The 18,230-nt window shown below is 42.6% G+C and overlaps 3 protein-coding genes across 4 annotated transcripts; 1 reads left to right on the top strand and 2 right to left on the bottom strand.

Annotated features, from left to right (window-relative positions):
* Positions 1–3,320: 3,320 nt before the first annotated feature.
* On the bottom strand, positions 3,321–7,081 carry LOC311501912 (ras-related protein Rab-25-like). Its single transcript, XM_084563974.1, has 5 exons — positions 6,703–7,081; positions 5,953–6,148; positions 5,515–5,708; positions 5,302–5,382; positions 3,321–5,201 (listed from the first exon to the last, which is right to left on the bottom strand). Exons 1-5 carry the CDS (start codon positions 6,737–6,739, stop codon positions 5,074–5,076), a joined length of 636 nt encoding a protein of 211 aa, XP_084420100.1. The 5' UTR covers positions 6,740–7,081; the 3' UTR covers positions 3,321–5,073.
* Positions 7,082–7,621: 540 nt separating this feature from the next.
* Positions 7,622–14,125, bottom strand: LOC311501906 (ubiquilin-4-like). Its single transcript, XM_084563964.1, has 11 exons — positions 13,975–14,125; positions 12,328–12,479; positions 12,000–12,148; positions 11,639–11,901; positions 11,343–11,501; positions 10,969–11,191; positions 10,734–10,873; positions 10,260–10,343; positions 9,493–9,608; positions 9,236–9,407; positions 7,622–9,141 (listed from the first exon to the last, which is right to left on the bottom strand). Exons 1-11 carry the CDS (start codon positions 14,116–14,118, stop codon positions 8,989–8,991), a joined length of 1,755 nt encoding a protein of 584 aa, XP_084420090.1. The 5' UTR covers positions 14,119–14,125; the 3' UTR covers positions 7,622–8,988.
* A 1,580-nt stretch (positions 14,126–15,705) lies between these two features.
* Positions 15,706–18,019, top strand: LOC311501910 (lens fiber membrane intrinsic protein-like; the record flags this gene model as incomplete). Of its 2 annotated transcripts, none has more annotated exons than XM_084563969.1 (5): positions 15,706–15,950; positions 16,553–16,761; positions 17,012–17,161; positions 17,251–17,385; positions 17,525–18,019. In XM_084563969.1, 5 exons carry the CDS (start codon positions 15,706–15,708, stop codon positions 17,584–17,586), a joined length of 801 nt encoding a protein of 266 aa, XP_084420095.1. In that variant the 3' UTR covers positions 17,587–18,019. The 2 variants fall into 2 exon arrangements, with proteins under 2 accessions (XP_084420095.1, XP_084420096.1); XM_084563970.1 differs by lacking the exon at positions 15,706–15,950 and adding an exon at positions 16,157–16,176.
* Positions 18,020–18,230: the final 211 nt, after the last annotated feature.

Raw genomic sequence — 18,230 nt, forward strand, 5'->3', positions numbered from 1 at the left:
CCTTAACAAGTACAGTTCTCCCCTGGATTAGTCTGACCTTCCCTACCAGCGCACCAAAAGGCACATTTATACAGAGGGCAGCTCAGGATTAAACTCAGAAAAGACACATTTTTATCAGATTAACTTTTACACCTTAAAGTAAAGTAATACTGCATGGCTGGAATAAATGAATGTGTTCTTCTCCTGCTTCTGTAAACGTTTTCCCATCCTCACTTTTTTTCCTCTGGTCTTATTTTTAGATGCATCCTGGAGCTTTCGCTGCATCAGAGAGGAAACCGCATACTGTACGGCGCAGTCCTGCTAAAAAAAAACATCCCAGGCTGCCATGCATACATGTGCACACGCTTTAATAATGCAGGCTTACAACCATGCACACATTCTTAAAAGAAACCCTCCTGTCTGCCTTCCTGCACGTAACGCTCGGCCAGTTCAGATGCATCCTTTGTCGGAGTGACCTTGGTTCAACTTTCTTGTCCCAGAGCCCGAACATGTTTCCTCCCTGAGTCTATAAAGTGGACAACAACATGTGTTTTCCCACAATCCCAAATATCTCCAGAGAGATTTATCTCAGGAAGGCTGTCAATTCAGCAGTCCCTGAAATGCACACACACACACACAAAGAAAAAAAAAAAGCCTTCGTTTCCTTTTAATCACTAATAAACATTTACATTTTAAAACGGGAATACCTTTGCGGTGAGAAAGTGCTTGTCAATCACTAAAAGAACAAGAAAAGAAACTTTAAAGCAAACAGAAATCAATCAAAAGTCTGGCTCACAACTGTAGGCCTTGGGGTCTCTGAGAGAAATGAAAATATCATTAGTTCAGTGGAACAAAATAGTATGCAATGAGCATCTGCACAAATGAGCGTGGTATCTTCACGCTCAGGGCATATCTGCTGGCTGAGCAATTTCATCTGGACTGCACCTCCGTTCACGCACCGCGTGGAACAAAAGCTGAGGAGGAGAAAAGCACAGACATGGAAATATCGACTCATAAACTCAATTTCACGCCCCTTTTGTCACTTACTGGACTGCCAGGCGTTTTGTGTTCGTCTGAGAAAGAGCAGAGCACTTTTTAGGACTTGTGTGGTATCGCGGCCGCCCCCCCCCCCCCGCCAAACACACACACCTCCTTTGGAAGCTGAAAACGTTGTCTTGCCATGGAGGAAAGCTTTGTCTCAGAGTCGCACATTTGGAAGGCTTCATGGTCTACTTTCAGCAAGTTGTCTTCGTTCCTTAAGTGTTGTGCCAGGGTAAGAAATCACCTCTGAAATGTTGGTGTGAAACTTGGTTCTTGTGGGTTATATGTTTGGCCATCTGTCAAAGCTTTCTGGGTTAGTGGATTTGTGATGGAATCATTTACATGAGACAGGGCAAAAGTCAACTGCTACGACTGCGGATAACTTTATCATGCTAATGTGACTGAAAAAGGTCCCTACAACACATGATCTGCCTCCCACTCTCCAGATGTCATCACTGAAGCACAAATCAGCAGTGAGCAGACAGCTCACCTGTCGCACTGGAGTTAATATGCTAATGACAATCTTGTTTTACGCTGCTTCTGGAATCGGGTTTCAGACGAAAGTAGCACTCAAATAATGGTCGCACGCATCACTTTACACCTGCCTCCATCACAGGCAAACACCACGGCTGTCATGGCAACTGAGGTATGTAATATTATGTTAAGTGGACCGACGCTGAGGCTCTCTCGGCTCTGTTTGTCGCTGGCAACCTGTTTAATTACATGCCAGAAAGGAATCTTGTGACCCCAGCTGGGCCTTGAGTACGGACAGCCAAGCACAACAGGCTCCGTTATGAAATTAGAGGCTTTTAAAGGAGTTAATTGACTTGGGCGCACGGGGAGGTGATACAGCCAGGCGCAAGGTGGCAGACAGATGTACAAACACCACAGATTTTCTAGCACATTTTAATTTCACAACAGGCTGAGCCGAGACTAAACAGCTCCAGTCCTCGAGCAGAAGCGATAAACGCACTCGTCACATTTTCTCTGAGATCACCTCCAGGCAACAATCCGCCTCTCAGCTCCGTCTCCGCTGCGCATTTTGGGGAAGGGGGGGTGATAGAGAGCCCTAACACACAGCCACCCATCAGCTCACCTCTCCCTTTGATTGGTCGCCATAACAACGTTACCATGGTAATCAGCGTGCATTGACTTTGAGTCTATTTGTGCGATGATGTCAGCTGACGTGGAGATATCAAATTTGTGGTCTTTGCTGACATGCACTGACGGACGCAGGATGATGGAAGAGCGCGAGCTGTCATACGGCCGTGTTTACATGCTCGCTGCAGCTGTATACACCCACGCAATTAGACACAGCACAAATCTGACTGTCAGTGGCAGCTGCAAGTTCAGGAGTTCTGTATTTTGACTCACTCTGTCCAGTGAAAACTGCACGAGAGGACTGCTGTTATATCGAAATGCTTTGCTTTCTTTCATTCACCCTTTCACACGTACACACATTCAGTTACCATGAAAGGTGCAACTCTGACCGTCTGCAGCAATTTGAGGATCAGCAGAACAAAGAATAGCACTGACAATCCTTTGATTAGAGCACGACCTGCTCTGTACACCGAGCCCCTACCGCCCCAAAAACACCAAATTTGTTTCATTAATGAGTTGAAAGATCCTGCCTCTTTAGCTGAATTTGGTGATTTTTCTTTCGCGTAAGTGGAAGTCGTCTTTAATGAGATGGAAAATCCTACTTCCTGCTGAATAAACCCATTAAAAGCCACAGGGTTAGCTGAAGAATGCACTGTCGCAAAGCTGCAAATGGGGACGTTTTTTTTTTTCTTAACTCATTTAAAGTTGATACGCCTGGAGACGGATCTTTTCCAAGTTGACCGATGATCTGCAAAAAATATGCCTGTGTGTGTGTGTGTGTGCGCGCGCGCGTGCAGAAGTCTTTGAGTTTGACAAACTGAAAAATAAATGAGAGGAGAGTGCGGTTAGGTTTTTTTTTTGAGACGGTATGCAAATGGAGGTTTGTTTTGATTGTAGAACAAATAAGAATATCTAGTAACAAGCAAGCAAACACGGGAAGCAGAAATAAACGAGAGAAAAATGAGCTCTGCGGAGCTAAGTCAGGGGAAGTTTGTGAAATCGGAGAGGAGGAGGAAAAAAAACACAAAGCAACGGAGACGATGGTTTTCATAAGTAATGGTTGTAGAAGTGATACATTATTCACAGGGTCAAAGGTCATCAGTAGTACCAAGACCGTAGATCAGCTCATGCAGATGTGATGCTGCAACTGTAAAGTTTTGGGAGATAAAAGAAGGAATCGTAAATGGGAGTTAAAGTGATCCATGCTGGAGTCAGAGGTGTCATCCCACTCATCACTTTATCATGTACGACTCCTGGTGGTTCTAGATACACTTCTTTTTTTTTTTTTTTTACAAGCTACACATGTCCAGTAACATGTGAGTTATAACCGCCACATGTATGTGCTAAACCCAATTCTTTCCAACCGCTGTGAGAGCTTTAATTTCAAGGTGAGGTCAGGAACAGATCGACAGACTGGGAGGACTTTGACAGAGTCTGTGAAGCGGTAGAAAGAACTGCTGCCTCTCTCTTCTCTTGCTCTGACCCAAAGAACAGAGAGTGTGTAATCTTTTAATTTCATTTTTTTTTTTGCAAACATAACCCTTACCTCCAGGCTCGAGACGAGGCAAGATTTACAGATTCCGTGCCCAGGCTTTCAACATGCTCAGCCTTGGCTGCACGGATTATTACACCAGATGTCTCTCCTGAGCCCATAAAAATATCCCCATTCACAGGATAATATTAACCATTTACCGAAGAGCTTCACTATCACATTTTCATAAGAGAAACTTAATAAAAGCGTTTGGTTTGTGGTCATTTCGCCGGAGCGAAAATCATCTCCGGCGGAGAAATCTTGCTTGGGGACAGTGAGCGCTCGCCCCTCATAGCACAGTAAAGACTCCTTGTGCACATCTGTGAGCCAGAGATAGAGCCCTGTCTGTCCAGAATGTCATTAACCACCACTGCTATAGATTTATATTCTCTCACTTGCGCCATATGAGGCAATTACATGCATAGTCGCGAGATCTCCTGCACACACACACACACGCATACGGACTGACTGACATAAAACCTGTGAATGAATTCACTATTTGGCAGAAAAGTGTAAATTAATTCCCTGCTTCATAGGCACGCAGAGGGGCCTGTCAGGAGGGCATCGGAGGTTGCTACCATGGCGACAACACTGCTTAATATCATGATCATTAAAGCACCAAACAGTAAGGGATGAGTCAGTCGTGGTAGTATGAGACATAGTGGAGATGATAAGGAACTAAGAAAGGGAACAAATCCACTTTACTCTTAGCTTTAGAGTCCCCCGAGGCTTTAAATTCAACTCCAGAGCTTCAGCACTGCCATCTACAGGCTGAGGAGAGACAGACACCTTCAGATCGTGACTGGATATCTGTGGTTCTCAACATCTTTTTTTCTTACGACCCCCCCTAATGAAGCAGTTTCATTATCACGTGTGATCTGGTAGAACATGAAAATCAAATGAAAATTATAAACTAAACAATCAAGTTCAAATGTGCCCCATCTCAACAAGACATAGTATAAATGTAATTCTCTGAATGCACGGCCTTTTCTTTTGGATTTTAGTTCAATTTATGTGACTAAATGTGTCTTTTTTTGTGTGTGGGGTAAATACATGCAAACAAAGTAACATAAATAATTTATTCCAAGTAAATCCCTTGCGCATTCCTTTATAAAAGCAGTAACCATAAAAACATGAAGGTAAAAAGAAACAAACAATATATTTTAGCGATTACACACCAGCCACCAACAACAAATATTGTGTATAAAATGTGTTTTTACTCAATATTTTTTTGCGTCAATTAGATTATACTGTACAGCTTTTCTGTTTTAAGACGTTTGGACGCTGACTGCTCAAATGTCAAGCAGGTACCTCTCTCTTCAGACTGTGTGTGTGCGATGACACGGCGCAGCCTGAGCGACAGTCAAGCCTGATGTTGGTACAACAGAGACAGAGAAAATCTTAATGGAGGTGGCAGTCTCTTAGGCGTTCTTGCAGCAGCCTTTGCTCTCCTCCTTCGCCTCGCTGGTCGGCCCGATGGGGCTGGACAGGGTCACGGCACTGATGGAGCCACGGGTCACCTCTCTGCTGGCCACTTTCTTATGGATCGCTGGAGAAAATGGAGAGAAAATAGGGGTTGCACTTGTGTTCGTGCTGCAGAATAGAAATAACCCAAACTGAAGATGTGCGTGTTTCTGAACACCGCGTACCTGTGAGAACTTCATTAAAAGCGGCTTCAACGTTTGTGGAGTCCAGTGCAGATGTCTCCATATACATGAGACCTTTCTTCTCTGGATTATATAAGTGAAAAATATGGAGATCATAATCAACCAAAACACTGACATATTCAAAATGCAAAATTTACAGCCGCAAGAATTAGTGCAAAAAGCTGTCATTCAAAAACACTATTCTACTTAAGCGACCTGCAAAGTCTTTGGCCTCGTCTGTGGGTACGGTCCTGAGGTTCTCCAGGTCTGACTTGTTCCCCACCAGCATCACCACAATGTGAGGGTCTGCATGGTCGTACAGCTCCTTCAGCCATCGTTCTGCACTCTCATAGGTCAGGTGCTTGCTAATGTCGTAGACCAACAGTGCTCCGACTGCTCCCCTGTAATACCTGAGTCCGCCAGGTGAGAGATCAAACATACATTGGGTTGGATCTCATATTCAGACAGGACGCAGTCACTGTAATGTGTGATGTGCACTAAAGAGTGTTAATTACATGAACTAAAACCAGAGTTTCCCAAACTGGCACAGACGTGTGGAACCAGCAGTGCTGTGATATTTCTCACATCTTAATGTGTCTACTGCTCATGTGTTATATATATATATTTAGTAGATGTGTGAGTGCGAGTACCCACGCTGAGGTGATGGCCCTGTAGCGCTCCAGTCCCGCCGTGTCCCAGATTTGAGCTTTGATGGTGAAGTTCTCCAACTGAACAGTCCGCGTGCTGAACTCAACGCCAATGGTGGTACGGCTGTCGTGGTTGAATTCGTTCTTGGTGAAGCGCGACAGAAGGTTGCTCTTTCCCACACCGGACTCCCCTATCAAAACCACTAGACAAGACAAGATGTAGCAGATGTAAGTATTTACCCGATTACCAGGTTATATTCAGGTTTAACTAGATTATAGGGCGCTTTCAGGATGCATATGTACTTGTTAACTGGCCGAAACTGTGGCTATCTGTAGTGAATCAGATATCCTTTATCTCCTTTGGCATGTGTAGACTTTCTGTCACCTTCAGCAGATAGTATGACATCGCACAAACGTGGCAGGTATACCTTGTGGCTGACTTTATTCAGGAATGAATGGAATGGAAAATCAAAGGCATACAATATTAATAAGAGAATCAACCACCGTGTAACAATTTCTTGGCAGGAAAAGTAACACCGTTTTTGCCCAAACAGGGTAAAGGTCAAATAGTTTACAACCAAATGCACAGAAAGCGATCACTTCCTCCTTTCCCGGCTCACCTCTCTTCCTTTGAAATTGCATTAGGCAGCTACAGACAGAGCTGCACCTGACTGCTTCAGTCTACAAATAAAGAGTGACATACGCTCAAGGCTTCATATGCTCCGACACAATCACAGCTTAAATAAACACGACTCACCTTTAAAGACGAAATTGTACGAGTCGTCAGACCCCATGGTGATCCCAGTGGTGAAGGGTTCCTGCTTCACTCAGTAAATATCCCGGAGCCACTTTCAGCGTCAGTTCTCCAAGTGAAGAAAGTAAAACAATGAAGAAAAAGAGGCAAAGAGCACACAGCCTCAGTCCTCCAGCGTGGAGACCGAGAAGTGAAAATGGAAGGAGGAAAGAGAACGAGTTGAGCTGCTCCCTTCTTTACCTGCGGATAAGGGTAAGGCACCTGATAGTGGACAGGCGGCCAGGAAGGAGTCGCTCATCAGCTGACACCCGAAGGAGAGCTGTTGGGTGGGGAGGAGAGCAGGTGGAACAGGTAGAACCACTTACAGGTAAGTCACTAGACTCCACCCTTTGCCACGCTCTGTTGAGTCCGATCATTTGTATGACAACAGACCTCACCTAACAGGTGGATCCGTGTGCGCGAACGAGTCGCCATTTCAACACTTTGAGCGGACCATTTGATTTGAACTCGTGTTCTTATTATAATGACAGCTTGATTGGATTTAGTTAAACTGCTAAAATATTAATCAGAGCAGATACAAGAAGCGAACTCACAGCTGAGGCTGACGTAATAATATTATGGGGTTAAAGTTGTCATATCAGAAGATAATTTATATTGTTGTGACATACCCACTTACTCATACTTTCCAGACTTTAAAAGCAGGTCGACTGAAATAAAACCAGGCCATTAAACCTTGGCCACTAACATAATCTGTCACTTATTAAATGCTGTTGTGTGAACAAACTTTATATATGCGATGCGTCCGCTTTAAAAACAATAAACAGCAGCAGAGCATACAACTTCACTATTACTATATCACGTTTTAAGATCAACAATCTCACACGTCCACACCTCCACGAGGCCGTAATCAACCGACACAAACTGTTTTTGACCATGTTTTATTTATTTTTTTAGTACAGTACTGTTAAAAGTTAGTTCGAACATGTTCAATTTGGAGATGGATTTTTTTTTTTCTTTCCAGCTGAGGTCAACAGACAAAGCAAAGCTATAGAAGCAGTTGCCAAGGTTACCACAACTACAATGCTGAGATCTTTGAAAGGAAAAAAAAAAAAAAAACAAAAAAAAAAAAAAAACAAAAGAGACAACCTAGAAGTTGATTTGAGAAACGTATGGTGCCACCATACTGGAATTGTAAAGCCTTTCAGTTATTAATTTATTTTACTCACTTGATTTCCACATTTATTTTAATAAGAGACAAATCTTTATTATCCCTAGGTACTAACTGCACCTCAAAAACAAAAAAAAAAAGGAATAAAATAAAATATAATGAATAATCAGATTAAAAAGAAAGGAAAGCTCGTTTGTTTCATTCATATTCATTCTAACAGCGCCCCCTGCTTCAGAGCTGCTGTAATGTGATATTTGATTATGGTTAAAGATCTGAATGATGCGCTGTGAAATTTATTGGGGGGGGATTCTAATTAAGCCACCGAGTGAGGATGTTATTGTCTGGCAATGCTCTTATAGGGCAGTGGAGGACAGCAGGCACAGCGACGGTGCCTCGGAAGGAAAAAGACACTGTGCGCCTGTGAGCGGGCACTTTTATCTGGAATGACAAATTACGACTTTAGGGAAGTGTGGAGGACGTCATTTCCTTAAGCGCTTGCAATAAATAGTGAAAGCTGTTGGGCAAAAACAGCTATTTATGTAGGGTCTCAAGAACGGGGTGGGGTGGGGTGGGGTAGGGGAAGGTGGAATGAGGTTGAACATCTGCGTGGATATCATCCTGATCATGTTCAGGACTACCATCTGTATACCAGAAAATCATCATGAATCACTTTGCCAGTTAAATACTAACAAACTGCCTCACAGCGGCCATGCAGTAAACAGAGCTGACTGCCGATCACATCACACGGGTTTAATCTGTATCATTTAAAAGTTTGACTGCAACACTTGACTCCGGTCTTATGTGAAGAAAACAACGAATGAAGAAAATGGTTGGGAATCCCTTTTCAGGAGAGGTTTTTGCTCCTTTTCTCTGCACCAGAACACCCTTCACCCAGGTGAGAGTGGTTCAGTCCGCCTTGATGCCAAACAATGTGGGGAGTAGGGAATGATCTGAGAACTGATGTAGAGTGAGGGTCTTACAGATCCTGCCCAAGTTTCTTCTGTAAAGTTTGGGACAATACACTTAAATTTCTCTTGGTTCTCTGCAGATGATGGGTGTTTATGAGTTAGGTATGACCGTATGTATGCGCGTGTCTGTGTGTCAGTATGTACTGTATGTCTTTACGAGGGCTGTGAGCCCAGCAGTCTCTCGATAGCGGCGTTGATGTCTCCTCCAGTAGCGATGAGGGCCTGCAGGTTGGCCTCGCGGTTGATGAAGCCCATAGCATTCAGCTGGTCCAGCTGGGACTGGAACCGAACCTCTGGGGTCTGGGTCTAGAGGGAGAACATGAATGGGACTTAAAAAAAAAAAAAAAAGGATCCGACAGTTTTAAAAATATCATTCCTGTACATGTGTGTGGGTGTATACCGTTGCACTTCCTCCTCCTCCTCCTCCACCTCCTCCAGCAAACATCTGGAGCATCTGTTGCATCAGCTGCTGCTGGGCGGTGTTTGTTCCAGCGCTGCTGGGTGAGGAGGCAGGATTCTCTGTGGGCATGCCCCCTCCAGTGGGTATGCCAGGAATTCCACCTGTCATCAAACTGGGCCAAAAGAAAAACCAGGTGAGTTGAAATAATATATTCCATAAAAAGTAAGACATGTCTATATCTGTCTGTGTGAGCATACCTGGGCATGAGGCCTGGTGCTTCTGTCTGCAGTGTCTGTAGACCCTGTTGAATCTGCATTAGAGCTTGCATGGCGCGGGGATTGGTCATCACTGACAGGGCCTCTGGGTTCTGCATCTGCAAGGCAACAGAAAAGGGGGCAATTCATTAACTAGTCATACAAATAGGAAACAATCTGATAAACATTCAATTTTAACTTTTTACACTAACTGAAAGGACTGGATTAAAAAAATAAAAAAATAAATAAAATGATTTTTCTTATTCAAACCAATCTCTATTGGATTGTACATACTAAAATTGAATGGAATCCGAACCTCGGCATACGAGCTCGACAAATTCAGGAAATCAGTAGTGATTCCCAGACCTACTAACTGCCAAAGTAAAAGTAAAACAACATCCCGTTCGTGTCAAATGTCTGACCCTGGGTTAGAAACATTTCTAGAGAGTACAATGTTTAGTTTGGAGTAATATTTCTTCGGTTTGGTATGCACTCTGGTAGCCAAACAATTAACTGATGACTATACAGTTTGTGCAGAACTAGCACAAATAAAACTACAGCTAGCTTTTATCTGAAGCACATACAGTATCACATTTTACACTGAGACAAAAATTTAACTTAATTATTCGATTTATCGCAGAGCCTTAACCGATACATATCAATGCTATATTATGTAATACCTGGACTGAGGTGTGTTACAGTGTACTGATCCTGAGTCTGTTTTTGTGCCTTTCTAAAAGGATCATAGAAATATAAAACTTTAGATTTACCTGCTGCAGGAAAATAGGCAGCTGAGATCTGAACTGTTCCTGCAGCTGTGGGTTTCCAGCAAACAAGGGATTATTCATCAAAACCTGGTAGACAGAGAGACAAACACGGTCAAGGTAATTAGTCATGCCACACCAGGCTATGCTGCTTACTCAGTGAAGTTCGTATTCACAGCATATATGCCGTAGCAAATTAAAAAAGGCACTAAACAAATTAATAAGAGAAACATTGTTAATTAACTGCAATACACCAAAGAACTGGCGTTTACTCTGTATTACAATATATTGCAAACGTGAGGCTAAAAGACAAAACCCTGTATCTTGGCTTAAAGAGATCCTGATATTGGCAAAACAACACCAACTGAAGACTTCTATATCGTCCGTATGTGTGGTGCATGGTCTGTACTAACTACAATATGTTTGGTGTACAGTGTCATATAGGCAGGTGTGAATGTGTGAGTGCATTCCGCTCTTTACCTGGGAGGCCAACTCTGGGTTTTGAGCCAGTGACTGCATCATGCTGCGCATGTAGGGAGCCGACAGCATGTTCTGCATCAGCTGAGGGTTTTCCGAGATCTGCTGCAGTAGACTCTGCATGCCCGGGCTGTTGAACATGCCTGCAACAGAAAAAAAATGTGTATGTGTTAGTATGGCGATGCACCATAAACAAAGGAGTATGCTGTTTTGGGATTTGTGCCCTGATCTGTCTTACCATTTCCCAAACTGCCAGGATTGATGCCGAGAGGGTTAGACACCGTGGGGTTGGTGCCCCCAGTGGTGGTAGTACTTCCCGTGGTGCCACTTCCACTCTCAGAGGGGTTAGAAGAGTTTGGTGGCCCCCATGGATTAGGCAGGGGCTCCCGGTTCTCTGTCCTCGATGGCTGGACGCCAGAATCAGAGCCCCCACCAAGAGCCGAGAACGGGTTGTTACCAAACTACAAGAAAAAAAGGGTATTTAGACACATTTCGAAACACAAAAATAGCAAAATACACAAAACTGTTACAAAATAAGTGAAAACAAATCCTGACAAGAACTAACACTATGCACATAAACAAAGATTTGATCAGTAAACATTCCTCACATACCTGTTCCCTGGCAGCACTGAACATGGGTTCCTGGATGTCTGTGTACATCCTCCGCAAAGCATTGTAACCTCCTGGGATGCTCTCCAAGTTGCTGAGAGCCCGGTCCTGGTTCCGCATCATTTCCTGCATCATGGCTGGGTTCCTGGCTAGCTCCATCGTCTGGAATGTGTGATAAAAAGGGGAGAGGAAAACAAGTTTGTTAAGGTTAATTTTAAACAGCGCTTGTCAAATCCTGAATAAGCTCCTGACTTAAAAAGCAGTGGTAATCTACTGTAGTCCATCTCAGCGTCCTTTACCTGTCTCATGAGCTCAGGGTTGTTGAGCATGTGGGAGATCTCTGGGTTGCGTTCCATCAGCTGCTGCATCTGAGGATTGGCCATGATCATCTGCCTCATCAGGTCCGGGTTGGACATCATGTTCTGCACCAGCGGGTTCTCCATAATCTGAGAAAGCATCTCCGGGTTGGACATGAGCTGCCTCTGCATCTGCTGCTGCAGTTCCATAAAGTTAGAGGAGCCCATTCCCAGTCCAGCCAGACCAGCCAGGTCACCAAAGCCAGCTGAAGGAGGACAGGTGGTTGGTAACAGTTAAACATCCTGTATTTATGAGCCAGTTTAAGTTATTCAAATGTAAACAATGACACACAGGTGGACTCACTCAATATGTTTGGCGTTTGTGTAGGTGGTGGGGCAGAACCAGTGGATCCTGTTGTGGAGGGGGGGTTGGTGCTTGGACTAGAAGTAGAGGCACTGCCTGCTTGAGTGGAGGTCGAGCTAGAAGCTGAAGTGCTACCGCCATCTCCAGCCCTGAAGGGACAATTTGAGGGCACATTAAGTTTAGTAATACTGTCGAGCTCATTGTGCGTTAAATAAAACTCAGTGAACAGAACATAAGATTATACTGCAAAATTAATGGATCCTTCTTAAAGAGCTGCTGCAAAATGATCTGCAGTACCAGCATACACTGTATAATATAGCAGCCTTACTTGTGTGCTGTCTTTATGACTAGGTGAACTGTCAGGCCATCTTTGATGCCGTGTTGGCTGAGGCTGTCGCCGTCCTTCAAGATCTTCCCTGCAAAAATCAGAACCAACTGGTCCTGTTTGGCTTTGAACCGCCTCGAGATCTCTTCTTTGAACTACAAGGCAACAAAAAATATATAATCAGTGAGGCAGGGAACCGAGAAAATTAAAAAATAAAAATAAAAAAAAAGAGAAAGAAAGGAGACAAACACTGGAAGAACAAGAGGTTTACACCTCAGTAGTGCTGTTCTAATCTCTTTATGTTGTGTCGCACCCCGCAGGCCTCTTACTTATCCTATTAGCAGTGGTCCTGCAATCTAAATCTGCCGTTACAACACTTTGATATGGCCTCTCAGGAATAGCTTGATCGATTATTTTAACATATTATTTTTAATAACTGAGCAGCGACATGACAGATCACAAAGGACGATAGTGTCATTTACTGGTCATCTGGTGAACGCAGTGTATAAGAAGTGTTGACCAGGTACATGCCGATATTAAAGCAGAACATAAGTAGACTTCTTATCAAATAAATCTTACATTTTTTTAAGTCACTTCTGTTTGTGACTCAACTGAATGGTTCTTGTTTTGTTGTTGTCGTCTGTTTTGCTTTCAGTTTTTACTGTCTAACCACACTGGGAGAGCTCGATCCAATTATTTCCTGACACTTATATGTTTTGCCTTTCTTTTTTTAATGATTTCAATAAATATGGGTATCGCTACTGTTTGGGTTACCAAAAAAGAATAGAATGAATCACGTTATCTACAAAGCATCAATCTTAAACAACATGCATAGAAAATATGAAGCCATATGAACATTTGGACGACAAAACGTTGCTTCAAAGGCTGAGAAACAAGGCCAGTCAGTGTGTGAACATTCAACACATGAATAGTGAACTATGAGAGCATTCAGTGACGGCTACTTGAGGACCCTCAGCAGCAACGCAAGCGGCTGCAATCGAAGCTGAACAAACTCTCATTTCATTCCGGTTACAACGATTGCGTTATGGTTTCACTGCAACACGTCGCCAAGCCAACAATAGCACTGAGAATACTATATATTCCCCAGAAAGGTGAAAGACTCGGCGGGAGCAGTGAGAATGTTCTAGAGTAAAAGCAGGCTTTAGCATTTTGTTAATCAGCTGAGCTAATATGGGAAATGAAAGCGAAACGGCACATACACATATGACAAAACCACCTTAACGCCATCACTGCTTGTTGCATTAGCCACAGCAATAACGTATCCGTCAGCTGACTCTTGTTTGGCTACATAGATAGCTAACGGTGGGTCATCTCGCAAGATGAGTTAGCTTGCTAACTAGCTAACTGTTACCGTTAGCTGGCTAACCGGTTAGCAAGTTCAAATACTAGGGTGGTCTTATTTCTCTATTGGATGTCAAATACGTCAATATCACCGAACATTTGACGATCTAAACAGTAATACTCCCATTACACACAACCCCTTTAATTTAAAACGCTCTCGGTTAGCCGGTAAGAGTGACGACAGATGCTAAAAGAGCTAACTAGTTAGCTTCCTAGCTGAAGTTGTGGGCAGGGGCATGACGTTAGAGCACGGCGCCAGCCAGCTCCCCACCGGCGAAATCAACAAACCTGAGTGACAGAGGCATCTTCTGCGATGGCGATTTCTTCTTTGTCTTTTGGGGTTTTCACTGTAACCTTAATAATAGTTCCTTCAGAGGCTTCAGGTGTATTATTGTTGTTGTTACCAGGATCTGCGGCGCCTTGGTCAGCCATCTTTACTCCGCCGATGGAACAGCTCGGGTCTGGCTGGCGTCAGCTTCCGGGTCATAAGAGGTCAAACCTCTTTCCAGAACGAATTCTCATGTGTCTGCCTTGTCCTCTCTTAGATCATGTCTCTAAAAGTGGTGGCTCGGTTGCTTAAATTGAAGCAGTAACAAATTGACACAACGAAAGGAAAGTTTTATGAACATTTATTCGTATAAACAGCGCCAAAGATGAACAGGAAATTTGAAAATGCAGCGAAGGAGTGACAGGAAATATGCTGGAAAGAAAACGAATTACCAAAGTTCTGGTCAGGTTATCAATCATTGATTTAAAATGTTTCACAACCACATATTACTAAGCATTTTTGTTTCCCCTCTTTGCTTTAAATCAAGCTGACTATCTTTGGAGCGTTGGAGAAAAGCACATCACTTGGCACACTTATGATTTGATAGGCATTTTGCAGATTTTATCGTTGAAATTAATGACTAATACATTAATCAAACATTCGTTAGTTACAGCCTGAAGGGGAAGTGTGGTGTCTTTATTTGTTGTATAAATATCTAAGTCACATGTGAATTTAAAGTTTCAACAAGCATAGTTAATTAACTATGACTATCTACTTTACATAGGAGCGTAACGTTTGTATAAAACATTTTGATTTTATTTATTTATTTAAGCTATTTGCAAAAGATACACATTTTTCCCTTTTATGGAAACCCTTAAGCTGAAGAGTTCATGTATTAAATCCAAATTTAGACCATCGGTCACAGCTGTTACTGAATATGAAGAGACATATTGTCCCCGCTTTTGTGTTTTTTAAGGTCATCATCACATCACCACATCAGTCGCCTTGCGGAAAGTGTCACGCCGTTCCGCATCTCTGTCTGCATCTGTCGAGTGTATTCTAACAGCCTCTCTTGAATTCATAATGAAATGCCTCATCTAGGCTACCATTGTCACATGGACAATGTAGAGTGTCTGATAAACTCAGACAAATCATAGTTTGACCATATTATAGTTCACTAAGTATATTTAAACTATATGTGGTAACTGTCTTGAATTTTTGGACACTAAATGTGAAAAGCTTTTAACATTTTTAATCTTAAACTCTTTTCACCTGAATACAATAATTTATTGAATTCAATTCTTTTAGAAAAGGTGAGAAGAATGGAGTTTATTTGTCTTTTATGTTTATGCGGAGAAATTGTAGTAAATTGTAAAACTAATGTATATTGTATTCTTTTTTTTGACTGAAAATGTTCATTTTCTTTATATTGATTTCAGTATAATCTGTAAGGTATTGATCGTGATGAAAAAGAACCTATATTAGATTTTAATTAGGACAGACTTATGGTCGACATAAAGAGAAACTTCCTCTATAGAACGCTCTTTCTATATGTGTCCCGCCACAGTGTGACAGCACTGAAAGAAAAGTGTCTGTTTCAGCACGTTGCATTGACTCACACAGTCCTGCATACCTATGCATATCCCCAGTTCCAGACCACACCATTTACAAACAAACAAAACCCATAAAAAAAGAAACATGGACCGACACCCCTTCTCTAAGGCCCCCCATACTCAAATGTACAGGGTCACATGTACTGTGGCCTCTGTAGTGTCTCATTCAAGTGCATCCCACACACCGTAGACTCATGGCAGCAATGGATTTTGCTTTCATCGACAAAAAAACGCAGGGGACAACTTTTGGTTGGAGTATTGTCCGGGACTCTCTCTTTTTCCCCCCAAGTGAGCAACAGCACTCTCTCTCTTTTGCCCTCCGCCCGTTTCTATCTTTACCTCTGGAAGGTAGACAGTAGAGAGGGTGCATTTCCAGAAACAAGGTAAGGGATCAAATGTCAGTGTCGTTTTTGAGTGTGTATCCTATAGTTATTTATGATGACTGAATGGAGGCTATAGCATCAGATATATAACCTCATTACTGCTGAACAAACACCGACGTGACATGAAGGGGAACTACGGCAAACTACAACATCGTAAAGAATAGCTTTGGCTCAGGTTTTCGTGTACATTCATTCAACTAAAAGTCATGTTTTCACTAAAGAAGAGGTAAATAAGTTTGATGAAAAACTTTCAAAACTAAGTCAAAATCTGTAGCAATCAAATGTATATTTTATAGGTTGAAGCAAATTAATTTTTTTAAAAGTTTCTTTAGTTTAGATGTTTGTTAAATAATACTCTAGTCTCCTTGTTGTGGATTGGTTCTATGACTGACATCGTATGTGCTCATCAAAAAGTCCTTATGTAACGATCACAACCCTTTTTCCAGCTTTGTTGTTTAGTGTTGGTAAAATTTGCATGAACATTTTGGTTCCTAATGCATTTTTTAAGTTGGTTAATGTTCTGCCATTGTACACTTACTGTGCCAAGGCAGAAATGTGCTCTGTAAAACTGGTTGTATTTCTAACTTTCATTATTTTTGCAGTTCTTCTGCAGCTGCCCCTTTATCTCAGCTCAAGATGTACAGCTTCATGGGAGGGGGCTTGTTCTGTGCCATAGTGGGCAATATCCTGTTAGTGGTCTCTACTGCAACGGACTACTGGATGCAATACCGTCTCTCTGGAAACTATGCCCATCAGGGTCTGTGGAGGTACTGCATGTCCAACAAGTGCTACATGCAGACGGACAGCATAGGTAAGTCACTTATAACAAATCAAAAGAGCATGCAGACTTTCTGCCTGTGAACCATTGTGCCACTGACAGCAGCATGCATACAGTTTCCCTTAGTAAACTCACTCAGCATTGGTATAGTTGGCAGTGGCATCAGATCTGATAATTCAAGTAGAAAATTCATAAATAAGTGGATAAATGTTAAGATGAGTATATGTTTGGAATAACATGTTCAGGGTTCCACATGTGTTGACTTCTCCCTGTTTTCCTCCAGCTTACTGGAATGCCACCAGGGCCTTCATGATCCTGTCGGGGATGTCGTGCTTTGCAGGCATCATTGCTGGCATCATGTCCTTTTCGCACTTCTCCTCCTTTGAAAGGTTCAACCGCTCCTTTGCTGCAGGAATCATGTTTTTCGTCTCCAGTGAGTTGTCTTTCTTTGGACTCGACAAACACTTGACACACTTTCACGACTACGACTGAAACGCGTCTCCCTGTCTCCCTCTCTCTCAGCTTTCTTTGTTCTGCTGGGTATGGCCATCTACACCGGAGTGACAATCAACTTCCTGGGAAGGCGCTTCGGCGACTGGCGCTTCTCCTGGTCCTACATACTGGGCTGGGTGGCCATGCTCATGAACTTCTTTGCAGGTGAGAAAGATGATTGATGACTTTATTTGCCTGCTGTCTTCACTTAATTTTCATTCTGTATGGTTACGCTGGAATGAAATGAGTAAACACCCTGCCTATAAGTGTTTAATGTCCAAACCGCCGTCTCTGTCTGTTGCAGGTATTTTCTACATATGTGCCTACAGAATGTGTGAGTGCAGGAGAGGAACTGGCCCACGCTAGAGGGAGACAGACGGCTTGTTGGAGAAAATCAGAGGACAATGAGCCTTTGAACAGGAGACGAGCAGAATGCATCAAGGCAGCGTTGACTGATCTACTGAAGAGATGACGTCTGGTGGCCCATACTGGAAGTCTCTGATGGTCTGCTTGACATGTTTTTTAAAAGTCACTGAAATATGGATATTGTTTTTTTTAGTTAGTCATGATTATAGCACAGAGGGAAAATAAAATTAATAAAACCAATCATAATGACTGATGATGACTGTAACACTGGGATTATTTCTCGTTCTTTAAGAGATTATTCAAAAGGTTGGTCCTTGTGGGGTGTGGTGCAGTTTTCGTTAGTGCTGGAAAGCTACCAGAAGATGGCAGCACTAAAACATCCCACATAGAGTACTAAAATCGATTTGCCACAACTTGATGAGGAAAAACAAATTATTATTTAATTAGGAACTGAATACTGATCAGATTGCATGTTGTTTTTAATTGTCTATGAAACTCTGCGTGGCAAATTCAGCTTTGCGGTCAAATAAAACCATGATTCCCCTTCAGGAAATGCTTTACAGTAGTAGTTTATCCCACTTTATTGTAGGAAGGTACACTATATTACCAAAAGTATTCGCTCACCTGCCTTTACTCATTCTATG

Source organism: Chelon labrosus (assembly GCF_963514085.1).
Source record: "Chelon labrosus genome assembly, chromosome: 16".
Taxonomy (NCBI): domain Eukaryota; kingdom Metazoa; phylum Chordata; class Actinopteri; order Mugiliformes; family Mugilidae; genus Chelon; species Chelon labrosus.